This window comes from Gekko japonicus, unplaced genomic scaffold (genome assembly GCF_001447785.1).
Source record: "Gekko japonicus isolate JY-2015 unplaced genomic scaffold, Gekko_japonicus_V1.1 scaffold1947, whole genome shotgun sequence".
In the NCBI taxonomy this organism is placed as follows: Eukaryota; Metazoa; Chordata; class Lepidosauria; order Squamata; family Gekkonidae; genus Gekko; species Gekko japonicus.
The window spans coordinates 222165-239531 of NW_015159772.1; the positions used below are offsets into that span (position 1 = coordinate 222165).

Consider the following 17367-nt stretch of genomic DNA (forward strand, 5'->3'; position numbering starts at 1 on the left):
GCTGGGTCCAGTGCTGGAGGCCACTGCATCCCTGAGTGTGGCCTGGCTCTGGAGGCCACTGTGCACTTCGGCTAGACTTTTCCCAGGAAAGAGGCTGCCAGGAGTAGAAAAGAAGGGAAAGTTGAAGATGGCGGAATATAAATGTGGGTTGGCTGGAGATTGGGAAGCAGGAAAAGAGAAAGGGCTATGGTGGCTACATGGGAAAGGAAAGAGGAAATAGTGGCAGTGAGGGATGCAGGAGATAATGAGATGACCCCTGCAAGTTCTTGCAGGTTCCCCATTTATGCTATTTTATTAGCAAGGTGTTTTTACATGAGGGAGCATTAAAAATGTGACACACACATTCTACTGCATTTATAGACATGGCCTGATATATTACTAGAGTTTGTCCAGATGAACCTGGTAAAGTTAGTACTACTTCATTTGAAGTACTAACATTCATGACAAGAAACCAAAAGAGCAATAGAAACCAATACATCACATGAGGCAAAGTGCTGTATTTTCCCAGGTATTTTGCTTTGAACACTTGGAAAAGATTATATGCGTACAACTCAGGCACTAGCTTGGATAATGATGTGTGCCTGTGCACAACAAATGGAAAATAAATAAGTACACATTACAGAAACAGCTGATTGTATTGAAAGGCCCTTAGCAGATTCTACTAAACTCTGGTAAATGTTGAAAGTAAGCAGTATGTAGTAGCTAAAAACTCAAAGCGTTGGCTAGTGTGCATGGGCTTTCCTCTCATTCTTGGTGAGAGATCTTTGGATGAATGTTCTGGCTTTCAAGATCCCCTTTGCCTTTCTACCATGACAAATTCAGATGTGTTTCTAAGTGTTTGGTAATATCAGTAGTGTGTGGTTTCTTGATCCATTATTATTGCTTGATATTCTACTCTGCTTGCAAGCTATTTGTGTTTTGTGTAGCAGCCTCTTTAGAAAATGGAACATTTAACTCCTTGGCAGCAAATCTGTCAAGGCAGTCCTGAATCTGTTAAGTGTTCAGCATCCATACAAGCAGCAATTGACATCAGGATTTTAACCCTGGGGGGTGGGAACTAATATAAAAGCACAGTGATTCTTCTGAATGGTTGCATCAGATGGCTGGCTAAATGGGATTCCTGCTGTGGGTAAAAGTATGTAAGGTTATGAAGGAGAGAGGACAAGGAGAAAATAACATATACTACCCCTATGTGGATAGTAAATTGCAATTGTTTTTACAGGAGTTCCGCCAAAAATCTCTAGATTGGGAGAAACAGCGTTTGCATTACCAGCAGCAAGTGGCATCGCTGGAAACGCAGAGGAAGGCTTTGGCTGAGCAGTCCGAGCTCATTCAGGTACAGTTAATGGATGATGAGTTGTTTGCCTTGGAAGGCTGGAGAAAGGATTTATGGCAATCTGCTGAGCCTCAGTTCAGGTTGCTACGCAAATGACCTTGAATCTCATGACCCTGTCTTGTTCAATATGTACTCATAGCTGGGAGATAATCTGAAATCTGTTCAGCTGCTGGAAGGTAAATACTCCCCTCTGTTGTTAAGTCCCCCCACAGGAAAGGCCATGGAAAGACTTTGCAGGGGGCAATTACATAGAATGAAATTTTAAAGATGCTATTTTGTTCAAAGCTGTATGCCTTCAGATAGTCCAGGCATCATACGATATACATGAGGAGTTTAAAAAAATAGCATTTTCTACAAAATGTTTATGTGGCAAGATAACCAGAGGAGTGTAAATTCCTTTGTTCTGCTGTTTATGTCTCATGGAACAAGACCACAAAGCCTCTGCTGTTTTAGGAAAATTAATCCGTTCATTGAGGGTAGCGCTGCTGTAGCTTAGTTTAGTTTAACCGATCAGGTGCCAGCTGTGAAGAGGCCTGCCTTGACACAGTCACCGCAGAGACACTGATAAGAAGCTCTTGCTGGGAGCTTTGCACTTAATGGACTCCAGAGTTGCTGTTGAATCGAAGTTCTGCCTGGCAGAAGTTGGCAGTGATGGGATTGAAGTTGACACTGATGGTAGCTTTGTGGTGGCAGATTTGTTTGGACAAAGTGTGAGCCTTTTGAGAGAAATGCCTTGTTGCAGCAGTGTGTGTATATGCTTGATAGCGCAGTCTTCTGAAAGCAGACTTCCTTGGAGCCTTGGTTGGCATGCTGCTTTGATGACAGGTCAGCAGAAAAATAAGAAATAGGGTTTTAATTTCCAAAGTAGTCTGGGTGTGCCTAGGGCTGTCATATGCACAACTAATTGAAAATAAGCCATATTGAAATCAAAATGGTTGTTTGAAGGAACACGTTTGTAGGATTGGTTGTAGGACTTTAGATAAGTATCTGCAGTTAAAAACAGTGTGCACTTACATTGGCCTGCAAGCCTCAGCTGGAAAAAAGGGAAGAAGAGCCATCTGGCACAAAGGATCATATGTCTGCTTTTTATTTTCCTGTGATAGCTGATGGGGGCAAGGTCTGCAGATTCCATATATGCTTTTGCCCTATCCCATGTGTCAGTTATGGTGACCATCCCTACAGAGAAAGAGTGCTAGATTCCTTTGATAACCTTTGCTGCAATTGGAGAAGCTGCTCTTGCAAAGCCCTTGACACGCCTTTTCTCCAGAAGTAGTGTCATGCTCAACACGTACAAGTCAGGCAGACAAAAATAGAACTAAATACCTTTCATTTAAGCTCATTCACGTGCCTTAAAGAACATTTTCTTCCCTTGTTCCATCCCAGGAGGCTTCCCTACACATTTTCGCCAAAATGGTGGAGGGTTGCCTTGTTGGCTGCCATAACCACATCTGCTTTCTGTGCAGTGTCAGCTTTTTACTATGTTCTCTGAAGCACAGAAATGTTGGCAATTTCAGCTTCCTTGTTAAGCTGATAGGTGAGCGGTGTGAGGAAAACTGTGAATTTATGAGCTATCAGACAGATCAGGAACATAACATGTAATATTCTCTTGTCTGCTATTATATACAGAACATCAATTTCAAAAAGTACTTCTAATTAAAGTATCGGTAACTTTTCTAATAGCAGGATGCCCCTTGTATCTATTAAAATTGGCACCCTTCTAAGAGTTAGTGAAATCTTCAATCTGCGATATATTCAGGGTCCACAGATTTTGGCTGGCCATGGTATTCAGCCCTGCTCTTTGCCAGAAGAAAGGGTTATGCCATTGCCTATGGTATCATACTGGGAATGCCTATGAAGCCCACCATAACTGTGTGAATGAGTCCTGTCTCTCCTTGGCTTGGAGTTGGGGAAGACGATAAGGCCTCACCCCTGTTGTGTCTATTATTAGAGGTGCTTGGAGCACCTCTAAAAATCCAGTACAGCTGCAGGAGTGGGAAGGAGAAGGTGGGACTCTACCCTTCAGTCGCACTAGGCTTCAGAGGGATTCAGAACATGACTACAGAGGCAAGATGTTGCTGTCCTGTCCTTATCCTTTCAAAGTGCAGTGACACTTTCTGGATCCTATGTATTTCTAAACTTGACACTCCCTGAAGAAACTAAACTGTGGAGAAGTCAGGGTTAGTAATAGTTGCCTGTCCCTCAGTAGTTAACTGTCTGTTTGGTCTATTGAAATGGGATTTAAGATGATGGATTTGAATATGAACAGCCAAAGATTTAGCTCAGTCATAGTCATATATTGGGTGGGTTGATAAAAGTATTATTATGAATTGTCACAGTCAAATATTTGACTGGTAGATGGTGTTCTGCAATTCAAGATCTAGCCAAGTCCTTGGAAATTGCAGACGTATCTTCACAGGATTCTTGCTGTTCCAAGCAACGGTGTCTTCTGAGGCTGAGCTGGTGTTACATGTTTAATGTCCAGGTATTTCTTGAGACTTCTGGGCACTGCTCCAGGGCTCCAATGACAACTGGCATAATGGTAACCTTCTTCTCCCAGAACAAAGTTTGAATCCAGTGGCAGACCAAAAAGGTTTTATTCAAAGTATAAGCTTTCATGTGCAAGCACACTTGTGTCTGACGGTGTGCTTGCACACAGAAGCTTATACTTAGAATAAAACTTTGTTGACTCACCCTTTATTTTACTGCTTCAGACCAACACAGCTACCCACCTGAATCTTTCTTCTCCCAGAGGCGCTCCATTTGTAAGTCTTGGTATTTTATGATCTTCTGTTCTTTCTTTTCTACTCTGCTGTCTGCAGCGATTGCAGTGTCAATGATCCAAACTCTGTTTCTCATTTCCCCCCCTGCAATTGTGATATCTGAGGTGTTACGCTCCCAGGGGTGGGAAATGGTCAGTAAAATCAGTAAAAGTCAATTTTTTCATCTTGGTCAGTAATTTGTAAGTTTTTTTAAAAATTGGTCAGTAAAGTCAGTATTTCTTTGATTTTTGTGAATGTAGTTTGTGTTTTTCTGTTTTCATTACTGCATTTTTGGGGAAACATGATGACTTCCCAGTGAGAAGACAGATTGTTTTCAGTTTAGGTATGAAGTACTTTAAGGACTTTGTTCCTAAGAGTAAAAATGCTTTGGTGAAATCTTCCACAAAGTATAGAAACATAATTAACCTCTTAAAACATTAGACAATGAAAGTAGAGGTGATGGATATTGTGGGATTCAACATGGCACAGCTCATGCTAGAAGGAGTTGAGAAAGCAATGGAAGAAGAGGACAAGGGGAAAAATGCTTGTGGATGCAGTGCAGAAAACTGTTGAGAAATGAAAGAATTCATGAATAACTTTATTTATTTATTCAATTTATACCCTGCCCTCCCTGCCGGAGCGGGCTCAGAGCAGCTTACAAAGAGATTAAACATATAGGTAACAAATTATATACAATCTTAAAACAAATAATAAAACTCTACATTATCATAAAGTGCTAGTAAGTAATCAGGTACTTATAAGAATGCTTACAGAAGGCAAAACCAATACTAGTGTTGTAATCAGATCTATGTTGGTGGTTGGCTCATCTTGGTCTCTATATTTAGGCAAGAGCACAGGCTGCTGGTGGTAAGCCAAGGACCAGGGCACTGTCACTTCTCAGTTATTTGATGTTATTTGGTGTGGCTCCTTAGTCAAAGGCCTGGTGGAAGAGCTCCATCTTGCGGGCCCTGCAGAAATGTAAAAGATCCTGAGGGCCCTGATCTCTTCTGGGAGCTCATTCTACCAGTACGGAGCTACCACTGAGAAGGCCCTGGCCCTGGTTGTGGCCAGCCTGGCATCTTTAGGATCTGGGAGGCCAATCCATTTTGTGACCCTAAGCGCAGTGCTCTCTGGGGAGCATTGGGGAAAGGCATTATCTCAGGTATGTGGCCGCTGACTATAAAGGGCTTTAAAGGTAAGTACCAGCACGAAGTAAATTTGGTATTCTATCAGCAGCCAGTACAGTGCTTTCAGCACAGGCTGGATGTTGTCCGGCATAGGGAGGCCCATCAGAAGCCTGGCTTCAGCATATTGCACTAGGTGTAGCTTCTGGATTTGGGTCAAGGGCAGCCCCATGTAGAGAGCATTACAGTAGTCCAATCTCGAGGTGACCATCGCATGGATCACTGTCACCAAGTCGTTGCATTCGAGGAAGAGAACCAACTGCCTAATCAGCCAGAGGTGGTAGAAAGGATCTAGAATGGAAGTGTCATCCAAAAAGCTCTGTAGCTGAATTGCCACAGCCCTCTCAATTATTTTGCCCTAATAGGGCAGATTGGAGACCGGCCGGTAATTAGCCAATTTGGCCAGATCCAGAGGGTCTGCTTTTTCAGGAGGGGACGAACCACAGCTTCCTTGAGTGCCCTAGGGACCTGTTCTTCCGAGAGGGACTTGTTGATAATCTCCCTTAGGGCATCTCGAAACCCATCACGGCCAGCTTTAATTAGCCATGATGGGCACGGGCCAAGGCAGCACGTGGTAGGGCATACAGTTAAGAGCAGTTTGTCAACTTCTTCCAGGCTGAGCAGACTGAAATAATCCATAACCTGACTAGAAGACATGCATGGAGCCTCGAGTTCACTTACTGTCTCAACTGTGGTGGGGAGGTCATGGCGGAGCGACAGGATTTTATCTGCAAAGTAGCTCTCAAAGGCCTCACAGCCAGTGTCCAATTCCCTAACATTTGGTCTGCCTTGTGGCAGAACAGTCATAGAACAAATTATTCTAAATAATTGGGCTGGGCATGAGCTCGCATAATTCTCTGACTGCCACCTCATAGGAGCTCATATACGTCCTATAAGATGTTCTTTTGACTTCATCGCGGGCGCATCGCTGCTGTCTCTCTAGCCGTCTTAGCCTTCGCTTCATCAGCTGCAACTCCTTGGTAAACCAAGGAGCCAGCCTAGAGTGAGGATGCAGAGGGCATCGGGGAGCGATCTCATTGATGCCCAGAGAAAAAGCCGTGATGCCTCCTGGCGAAGATACAAAGACCTGAAGCCTCCTTGATTGTTTATATAAGATTTGGAGGCAATGTTGTCTATTCTGATCAAAACATGATGGACAGCAACTTGAGTACAAAAATGAAGAAGTGCCAGTCTGATGGCTCTTAGTTCTAAGAGATTTATCAGGAGCTTCTGTTCCTCCTTGGATCACGGGCCCTGTGTTGGGGTGCTGAGGTAGACTGCACCCCAACCCTGTAGACTGGCATCTGTGACAATTTGCCTCCACTCCATCACATAATACACACGTCCCTGAAGAAGGTGTGGTGGTTTGGCCCACCAGGTGAGGCTGGACTTCACCTTGGAAGAGATTTCGATAGACGCATCGTCCTGTCTCATAATCCTGAGCTAGAAGGGTCGCAGGAGTTGCTGCAGCGGTCTCGCGTGTAGTCGGGCCCAAGGAACCGTGTCTTTGCAGGGAATGAATAGACCCATCAGTTTGGCAAGAGTCATGATAGAAGACTGTCTGCTCCTGGTGACCTGTCAGCAAAGGTCGCGTATCTTTTCTGCCTTGGAGTTGGGTAGGAACATATAGTTTAGGGATGTGTCCAGGATCACCCCTAAATTCTCGATGATTTGAGATGGAACAAGACAACTCTTCTGAAGATTCACCAAGAAACTGTGCGTCTGTAGACATTGGATGGTGATCTTTGTATCTTGAGCGGACTTGAGGCATGAGGCTGAGTGGATCAGCAGATCGTCCAGATAAGGGTGGACATGTACACCCTTTTCTCTTAGAAGAACAATGGGATGAATCAAGATCTTGGAGAAGACTCTGGGGGCAGTTGATAGCCTGAAGGACAGTGTCCTGAACTGCCAGTGTTGACCCTGAACGCAAAATCTTAGAAACCGCCTGTGACCACCGAAGATGGGAACATGGAGGTACGCCTTTGTGAGGTCAATTGATGTTAGGAACTCTCCCAGCTGAAGGGCCTCTGCAATGGAACAAAGAGTCTCCATTCGGAAACTAATCAATTTCACAAATTTGTTTAGGAATTTTAAGTCCAGAATGGCCCTCCAGCTTCCATTTCGCTTGGGAACGGTAAAGAAGATGGAATAGATGCCTTGTTCCCTCTCCTCTGGGGGAATAGCCTCGATAGCTAGAATGCTGGCAAGATGATGGATGGCATCCAAGGTCTTCTTCAGCTTGACTAGGTCTTTTATCATTGGTGAGGGGACAAAGCAGTCCGGAGGTCTGCTTAGGAATTCGATGGAGTAGCCCTTGCCGGTGATCTCCTGTGACCAGGTGTCTGCATTGGACTCGACTCAAGTCTGATGAAAAAGAAGCAGACGCCCCGCCCCCCCAGCGCTGACACAAAGTCATGTCTTTGGTGTCTTGTTGTCTCTTCCTGATTTGTCATCCCTGGATGAGAAGGGTCTGCCTGGTCTGTTGTGGAAGGGGGTCCTTCTGAAGTTCTGTCTGGAAGTTTCCCAAGATGAACGTCTGCCATCTCTATTAAACCTGTAAGAGGATCGTTGACCTCGAAAGGAAAAATTTCCAGGGCCCCTCCTATCTGGTCTGCCCAGGGATCTGGGCATTGCCTTTTTTAATCCTTTGTTTTGATGAGTATCTTGTCTAATGCATCTCCAAAAAGGCAGTCACCCTGAAAAGGGTACGCTGTGACGATGGCCTTGGCATGGAGATCAGCCTGCCAAGCTCAGAGCCAGAGGGTTCTTCTGGTGGCAACAGTGGAGGCCAAAGCCCTGGAGGAAAAAATCATGGCATCGAGAGTGGCATCAGCGGAGAATAATAAAGCCTGGAGAAGTCTATTCGCTCTCTCAGCTAAGCGCTTGTTGGAGAAATAAGCTGGACCATCTTCTTGGACCAGGCAATAGAGGCCCTTGCCACTACCGTGGCTGTTAGTAAAACAGTAAATCACCGTGTACAATTAAACAATATTTGTTGGTTTTTATAAGCAATGTTTAGAATTCAATTATTAACAAAATTACAACAATAACACTACAATATGTAATATAAAGCTTAGCTGTACATACAGAGGAATACAGTACTAGTTACAGACAAACGACGGAGTTCTAGTACACTATCCGTTTGCGTGTCCCTCTTCAGGTTTGTCATTCTGTAATTATTTCTTCATTAGAATGAAGTGGTGCATGCCATATTTCAAAATGCTAATTCTTATACTATTTTTTGATGTACGCATAATAATTGGCTAAGCTTCCCTCAGTAGACCCAGTCACATTAGAGCTTGCTATAGGAGCTCCCCAGTCACCAGAATCTAAGCGCGGTAGCGTAATAAAAAAATTGTATAAGAATTAGCATTTTGAAATATGGCTTGCAGCACTTCATTCTATTGAAGAAATAATTACAGAATGACAAACCTGAAGAGGGACACGCAAACGGATAGTGTACTAGAACTCCGTCGTTTGTCTGTAACTAGTACTGTATTCCTCTGTATGTACGGCTAAGCTTTATATTGCATATTGTAGTGTTATTGTTGTAATTTTGTTAATAATTGAATTCTAAACTTTGCATATAAAAACCAACGAATATTGTTTAATTGTACACGGTGATTTACTGTTTTACTAGCTATTATACACCGTGGTCCTGTTTGTTGTACTACCGTGGCTTTGGCTGTTGCTGTGATGGCCATGGCTGTGGCCTCATGAGCCTTGCGTAATCGAACTCTGCTTTTCTATCCAGGCTGTCCCGCATCATGCCTTCACCGTCTTCAGAAAGCCGGCCTGCTGTTTGGAATGCAGTAATCAGAGCATCCACTAGGGGGATACAGTTTCTTAACATTAGGAGGGCAATGCTTGTTAGCCATAGGCTTTTTTTCTAGAATTTTTCTAGAAATTAATGGAAAGGAAAACCTTCTCCACCCCTGGGGTTCTTGGGAAATAATCTTTCCTCCCTCTTGGTCGGGACCCATCACCGGGGTCAGAGTTAGTGGGATCGTCTGGCTTGGGTTTAGGTAAAAGTTCTAAGGCAGACATAGTCTTTCTGAGTAAGTACTGATAGTCCTCAGACTTGAAAAATCTCATAGAAAGTTCTGGCACATCCATCTCCTCTTCCACCTCCTCATCTGATAGAAATTCCCTTTCTTCCCTGTCCCCAGTCTGTGAGAAGTCCCACTGGGGATCGTCCCTCATAGTGCAAAAGTGTTCTTTTCTAGCCGCTTTAGGGTGTGTTCAGACGAGCCATTGAGTCCGCTTTCGGCATGCTTCAGTAACGGATTTTATATCCACGTTCACACACCCAACATCTGCGCACCGTCCCCAGCCATTGCTTTCCGGCTCAAACCCCCTTTAAAATGGAGTATTTTGTTACCAGGTCCCCAGGTGGTGTTTTTCTGATTCTCGGGTTCTAGCCACACTTTTCTGATGTCTGATCGCTCCTATGGTGTCGAGCCACTTCTGCGTGGAAGCCTGAGGCTTCCACTCTTCACCTGCCATTTTATTTTAGCGTTGGCGATACGCGCACAGGCGGAGCTCCGCTCCTGTATTATTAAAAACAATGTTTAAATGGTGCCTAGTTTTGTTGGTTAGATGAGTTTGGGATCTTACAGAGGCAGACCCCGCGGTTTGTACAGGCCCCTCCCCATACTCAGCTCTCCCCCCCCACTGTTGCTGCCCTCAGCCCAGCAGCTGGTGACACCATGCTGCTTGCTGCTGCCCTGGCTGTCCTTGCTGCTGCTGGGAGGTTAGAGGGGAGGGCTGCTGAGTGGGGACACCTGCCACCCACCGCCACGCCTCCCTCCTGGGTGCCTGCCTGCCTGCCTCTCTCCCTGCCACGGCCGGCCAGGCTCCCATGAGGAGGAGGAGGCACCCTGCTTTCTCCCTTTGAACATGGAGGCTCTCTAGCAGCCATGCCTTGCTGGCTTTCTGGTCATGCCAGCTACGCTCAGGGCCGCTCTGCTGCTTTTTCCGGATGTCGCCTCCCCCAGTGCCTTTTAAGACACCAGCTGCTCAAAGCAAAGGAGCGGGGGGGGGATTGCAAAGAGTTCAAGCCCCACCATGAAAGGAGCTGCTGCCGCTGCCAGGTGTGAAACAAGCTCGAGGGAAGCGCGGCGCGCCTCCAGAGAGACTTTCAGCATTTTTTGCTGTGGCCGGAGCATTTCCTGCCTGGGAGGTGCTTCTGTAAGACCCGGAGAGGGTTCCTGAGTCGCCCTCCCCCCAAACCCTAACCCCTTCGCTCCCCGCCACAACCTCTCCCGCTCTGACAATGGAGCCCAGCCTGCCAGCTCCTTACACGCTCAGACTGCCGGGCACTTGCGAAACAATGATTCCTCCGGGGAAAGCCAGGAGGGAGTTGAACGGGTGGATGCACCAGCCACCGGGGAGTCCTTGTGGGGCATTGCGAACAATCCCTCGATTGCCTTTGTTAGGGAGCCACCGAGCATGCCCATGCGGATGTGCCACCTCCCCAATGTGTGTGTGAGAGAGAAAGAGAGCATGCAGAACATTTTCCCCAACGTCCCTGCATACACATGCACCGCAGCCGAGTGACCTGGAGGTAGGGCTTAGAAGAGGAGAGGAGACACAAGGAGAGCGTCATTTGGTGCTTGTGCCTTCTTCCAGTGCAGATCGCAAGATGCCCTGGGCTGGGTTAGCTGCCGGCCCTTCCTTGGCCCCCTCCCCCCAAAATCCCTAGCTACAGCGCTGCATGGAGGCCTGTTTCGGGGTAAAAGTTTAAAGGGAAGTGTTACAGTAGTTGGGTTGAAGTGGAATTCTACAGATGGCCGCCTGTGCGCATGCCCAAACTGAGAGAAGAAGAAAAAAACACCGACGCACGCTCCCACGTGTGAACGGTGGGGAGCGATGTGGGTACGCAGCGATCTGGAACAAGGAGGTGAGTGTGATCACGATTCTCCAGGTAAAAAAAAACACGTATCGGGACCGGAGCAATTTAAATCACTCCCAGCATGCCGTCTGACCGCACCCTTAGTTGGCCAGGAAAGTCTTCTCTTCTCTGGGTGGTTTCTATCCAGACCTCCCTGAGGGCAACAACTAGTGGAGGAATGGGAGGGGCAGGGACCCATATCCCCAGTATGGGAACTGCGTTGGAGAACAGAGATTTCTTCCCTCATGGCCCGCCTGAAGAATTGCATGACTTCAGGAGTCAGTAGCGCACTTCCGCCTCTGTCGGGGTTACTCACAGGTGGACCCATAGGAGAATGGGTGATCTTGGGATCTGTCTCCATAGGCACTTGAGCATTGGGAATGGACGACACGCCATCTGCATTTGTGTCCTGGCTTATGGAAGCAGCTATAGCTGCCCCGCAGCCCTCCCGTTCCCTCAGGGGGTTTTCATTTTGCCGCCTTATTCAAAATGGTGCCCACTGTGCATTCCGTCAACGAGGAGTATGACCATTTTTTGGCACGCTTCGTCTTTGGCGCTGATGGCGCCGCTGCCACAGCAGCAGAAGAGGACATGACTTTCCCCTTGGATGTGGGGTCTTGTGTAGGCAGCAGAGCTCCGTCCCCCTTGGACTCTGAGAAGAAGCCATCCGAGTCCTCCCAGCCTGACATCCCCAGCCAGAGCGTCGGGCAAGATGAAAGGAGGGGGGAAAGAAGAGTGGGTAAGGCGAGTGGGCAAGGGAGAGAGTTGGAGAGGAAGGCAGAGAAGGCAGGATACGGAGATGGGTGAATAAAGTAGACGTTTTTGGGAATTAGAAAAAAAAAGGCATAGAATACTTGCTGACTACTTGCTGCTCTCCCTATCAAGGCAGGAACAAAACTGAGCTGAGGGGCGTGTCCCACCCAATGTTCCCTCTAAGTCATGTGAGCAAAAATTTTACTTTGTGAGCTACTGGCATTAAAGTTGTGAGCGAGCCATTTGACTACTGTATTAAACTGGTTTGCTCTGGAGCCATCCTTCCTGAGCTAAGACCAAAATGTGTGAGCTGGAGGCTAAAAAACTGGGAGCTAGCTCACACTAACTCAGCTTAGAGGAACAGTGGTCCTACCTAGAGAGCAGGAAGTGAAGTTTTGGTTCCTGCCTCCCTAAGGATAGGGTGGGAAACACCCAGCAAGATGTCCTTTTCTCAGAGGAAGAAGTGAGAGGGATGAATGGTGGACTGGGAGGTGGCCAAGTGAGTTAAGAACAGAGATGGTTGAAGACAGGTACTATAGTGTCTAAGGTGTTAGCAGGTGTGATGGAGGAGAAAAGAAATGATAACTAAAAGGCAACAGGCATTCTTAGCAAAGGATGTTCCACAACAGAGGTGTGAGTAGTTCTTGATAAAGATGAGACCAACATTGTGTTCAATACAGTGCATAGGGGAGTTGTGTCAAAAGTGGAAACTGAAGAAAGAGATAGGAATGGAAGCAACTTAGTCAACAGGATTATGAAGATGAATGCTGAAATTACCAGGAAGACAGAGCATTTTTAGAGAGGAAGAAAGTCTTAAATCACTTTTAGTGAGCCAAGGGTGAAGGGAGAGATATGGGACAGCAGTTTGATGTTTCAGAGGTTAGTAGTGTCCTACAAATTAATCTTTGAAAGCCGAGAAGCTGTGGGATGGTGGTGGACCCGGAACTAGAAATTTATGGAAAGAAGAGATCAGTGTTTTGATGAGGGCAGCTAGCTGGAGGGATTGAGAGCAGACATGATAATGTAGGGTCATCATCTTCTGGGTTATAGAGTGGCAGTTGTGGAGGGTAAGGAAAGGGAAGCAGGAGTGGGAAGAGCTAACAAATGGGACTGATATTTGGGGATGGAGGGTAGTTGGTTGCCATAATGGTTGGGGGGAAAATACCAAAAGTGGAAGGAAAAAACTGAAAGAGGTGGAATGGATAGAGAAGAGGATGTCAGAGAGGTGATGCCCTTCAGTAGCCACCTTAGCTGTGTGCTCATGGTCATTTCCTGGATCCAGTCCTTATTTCAGACCACAGGGGATGCTGAGAAGATTACTAAGTTCTGGTGGAGGGAGTTACCATTTGGAAAAAAGAGAGAACACAATAGTAGCTGAAGCTGTGTTGTGTGGGAAGCATAGTACCAAAAAACAAGCAAGAAGGAAAAGCAGAAGGAAAATCAAACAGTACCTACTTGGTTGGAGATCTGGAGTTCCTTACTTGGCTGCTCCTGTGCTGAGCATTTAGCCATGACTCTGTATCTCTCTCCTGCCAACCTAGCAGTTCGAAAGCAAGAAATTGCAAGTAGATAAATAGGTACCACTTTGGTGGGAAGGTAACAGCGTTCCGTGCGCCTTGGTGTTTAGTCATGCCGGCCACATGACCACGGAAACGTCTTCGGACAGCGCTGGCTCTTCGGCTTTGAAACGGAGATGAGCACCGCAACCCTAGAGTCGGATTCGACTGGCTTTCGAGCAAGGGAACCTTTACCTGTATCTCTACAGTGGAAACAAGTGGTAACCAAAAGTTACCTGTTAAATTGTGTAGACAATAATGACTTCATATTTGAGCCATGCTTTATGTTTAGTGTTGTAGTATGTTGCTTAGATTTAACATAACATTCTCTTTGTTTACAGTCTCAGCTTTGCAATCGGAAACAAATGTTTGAATCTGTAGAGCTGGCAAGCCAGTCTGAAATCCAGCATTTAAAGAGTAAGCTGGAAAGAGCCAATGACACTATCTGTGCTAATGAATTGGAAATAGAGAGGTTGAATATGAGAGTGGATGATTTGAATGATGTCAACCGGAAGATACTGGAGGAACAACAAAGACTTCAAGATGAGATGAGACTTTCCCAGAACTCACTGGAGGTGAGTGTGTGAATTTCTTGGGAATGGTAATAAACAGTCTGTAAGAAATGGCAGTATGCTAAACTAGGAGAAAAGGCCCGTTGCGGACAGGAATGTGATGGGCGCTAGCAATAGTTCCCGGGTGAGGGGTGGGTGGGCCAGGAGGGGGCGGGGGGCCTCTGGCTGGCGTCTCCCGCTCGCTGGCCTCGGCAGGAGGGCAGGAGAATGGATGGGGAGAGCTTTAAAGGATCTCCCCGGCCACTTTCTGGCTTGCGCGCCTCCCTCCACCCATTCCCCCGAGGGCTCTGCAGTGGGGGAGGCGGTGTAAATGGGCCTGTGGCGGCTAGCGCACCACTGCAGCGGCCCCACACAAACTCCCCTGAGGCCTCTGAAGCGGGGGGTGTTGCAAATGGGGCCCTGGTGGCTAGCACACTGGCGCCACTGCCCTCCACCTGCCCCCTGTGGCCGCTGAAGCTGGGGGCACTGTAAATGGGCCTGCAGTGGTGGCAGGCGCGCTCCCGCCGCCCTCCCCCGCTCCACCCGAGGCCTCTGCAACCAGGCGGGGGGCATAAATGGGCACCCGGCCACTCTGGGCGGCCCAGCAGTGATGGGGCGAAGGCACGCGGCCATGGCGGGCCAAGGCGACCGGCTCGAGACCCCCGCAGGTGGAGGCTAGGCACGGTCCTCCCATGCCGGGATGAAGGCGTTGGTGGGTCAAGTTGGCCAGCCTGACTCCTCCCCCCCCGGCTGCTGGAGGCACCGGCGGAGAGGCCCCATGCCACCCGGCCCTCCGGGAGGCCGCCAAGCGGATGCAGAAGGCAGGGGCAGGGGCTGGCGAAGACGGAAGAGAGGCGAGTGAAGCGGTGGCTGTTCAACCCCCACCCGGCTGGGATGCGGCTGTGAGTCAGTGTTGTTGTACTGGGGTGCGGCGGCGGTGGAGGGGGCCTGAGTAGGCCTCCCTGCACCCGGCTGCGGTGGCAGTGGAGCAGGGAAAGGTGAGGCGGGGGCGGTTGGAGGTCTCGCGCGGCGGTGGCAGAGTGCCCAGCTACCTGGAGGCTGCCTGGGGTGATGAGGAATGGTGTGGCAGTGGTAGGATTGAGCTGATGCTCGTACACATCCGAGCGCCGGAGCGTCCATTCCACCTGGCGGCCCCGCGCAGACTGAGGGCGAGAGGCTGCCTGGGGGGGGGGTCTGTGGGCGGGGGCGAGGAGATGGAGGGAGGCAATGCAGCCAGGGCATTGGCCCCCCTGCTGAGCAACAGGTCAGGGACTCAAAGGGTAGGGAGGCGTGTGAAATGTTCAGGTGAGTCTCACACCAAAATGCTTTTATATATAAGGAGAGATGGACTTCCTGTTATTCTTGTGTGGGAGCCTTCTATCACATTGAGAAACAGCATTTGATAGCAGGAGGGAAGGACAACCTCGATCCAAAGGCAGGAGTTGAACTTGACGCACGTTACAGGCACACTACCTGTGCACCAATATACACACCAATACCTAATTCAAATCTGTAATCTTGACCCTGTTCATTGTGTGTATGTATCAGTCATTTCCAACTTCTTTAAAGGTTTTACATGAGGAGAAGATGGAACTTAGGGCCACACTTCTGTCTCAGGAGGACTTTGTCAACACCTTTAAGATTCAACATGAGCAGTTGCAGGAGGAGATATCCAGGCTGACTGAAACCTTGCACAACAAAGAAGCTGTCATCAGGTATGGTCCTTGACATCTAAATGTAACCAGATCATTAGCTTTTGCCTATAACCTGGGATAGGTTCTCCTCCCCAGGGCAAGCATCTGGTTCTTTACTTTGGAGTCTGAATTTGTTTCCCCATTCCAAGTCCAAAAAAGACTGCCCACACCTTTCTAAATATGAAAAAACCCCACTAGAATTAGCCTTTGATCCAACAACATGCAAACAGAAACATAAGCAGACTAGTCTCATATGCAGTCCATTTAAGAAGGTCTTAGCAGAGCATAAAATGTCTTTGAAACTGACAGCTTCTTCTATGGGAGGCCCATCTCCTCTGAGATAACTGATAGACTTGCTACATTTCATTGCACTCTGTTAGAAGAATTAATGTTGGAATTCATGTTCTTGGCTGCAAGCCCGATTTTTGTTTGCCACTGACCTTGCCCTTCACCCCAGGCAAAAGGGGCAAAGTATTTGAGGTAATTCTGAGCTTCGGATACAAATTCCCAGGTTTGAAAGGAGAAAGATGAAGGCCTGTTGCTCTCAGCTTCATGCTTACCAAGGTAATCACTGAGCAAATTCAGAGCCCTGGAACTTGGGCTTTTGCTGAGCACTGTCCAATAGCAGAAATTGTATGGGAATAATACTGGGATTGAGCCTGCTTGCCTCCCTCCGTCCGGTTTGTAGGGACTGATCTGTGTTCCTGTACAGGTCACTGGAGGAGCATCTGCAGAGCAGTGAGGGAGCACAAGAAATCTACCAGCATGAGCCAGAGTTGGAGCATGTATCCCTGCAGCTAGATCATGAACATAAGAACAAAGCCAGTATACAAGCTGAGGTGACTCACCTTGAGGGCAGGTAGATGATAAACCCAAAAATTCTCATAGATAAGAAATATGTCATCTTTGGGAAGTAGTATATAGAAAATAAGGTCTGCATCCTCAATGTCCCTGGATACTTTGGTTATTTAGAAGTTCTCATTTGCACACTTTTGGAATTTTCTTGTGGTATGTTAGCTATAAAAACTGTAGCTGGCTGCTAAATTTGTAATAAATATGCCCTAATACCATTAGTAATAGAAGACCCAGGCTGACTCTAGCCGAATACCACTTTTTTCATTATTATTTTTTTGCAGAGCTGGTATTATGAAGCTTACTTCTCTGCTAATGTTGTATCTGCAGTCACTGAACAGGGGTGCTTTCCAGTTAAAAATTGACTAAAAGTCCTTCACAGGATCCAATGGGTATCATCAGTACTCTGCTGTGACCTTTTTTGCAAAGCACTTTGTGGATACAGTATTTGCATCCAATCTAACTTGGATGTTATTTTGGTTGTATCTGAAATCCTTGAGGCACCCATTGATTACCATTGTATGGATATATTTCAGCCAGTTTCACTTGGGGATGCAGACTAGGTGCTTGGGGAAGTTTGTATATTATTTACCCCCTCAACCCTTGTCCTTCACTGCTTGTGACATTGATCTGTAATGGATGGGCCAATTAGGTCAGCCAAGTAGTGGATACTTTTTTTTTGTTAGAGGGCTTTCTGCCAGCTGCTTCGAAACATTTCTGAATCCAGCTGACATGGGTATTTATAGACTACTGTAAAATTTACCATTTTGGAGCAAGACGATCAAA

At 47.2% G+C, this 17367-nt stretch overlaps 1 protein-coding gene across 1 annotated transcript in view; it reads left to right on the plus strand.

The window, feature by feature from the left end:
• Positions 1–17367, plus strand: part of CEP63 (centrosomal protein 63kDa) — a 60941-nt gene that overhangs the window by 28666 nt on the left and 14908 nt on the right. The window contains exons 6-8 of the mRNA XM_015406642.1: positions 1223–1336; positions 13826–14059; positions 15605–15750. Of these exons, the coding sequence (XP_015262128.1) occupies positions 1223–1336; positions 13826–14059; positions 15605–15750 (494 nt within the window). The remainder of the gene's footprint in view (positions 1–1222; positions 1337–13825; positions 14060–15604; positions 15751–17367) is intronic.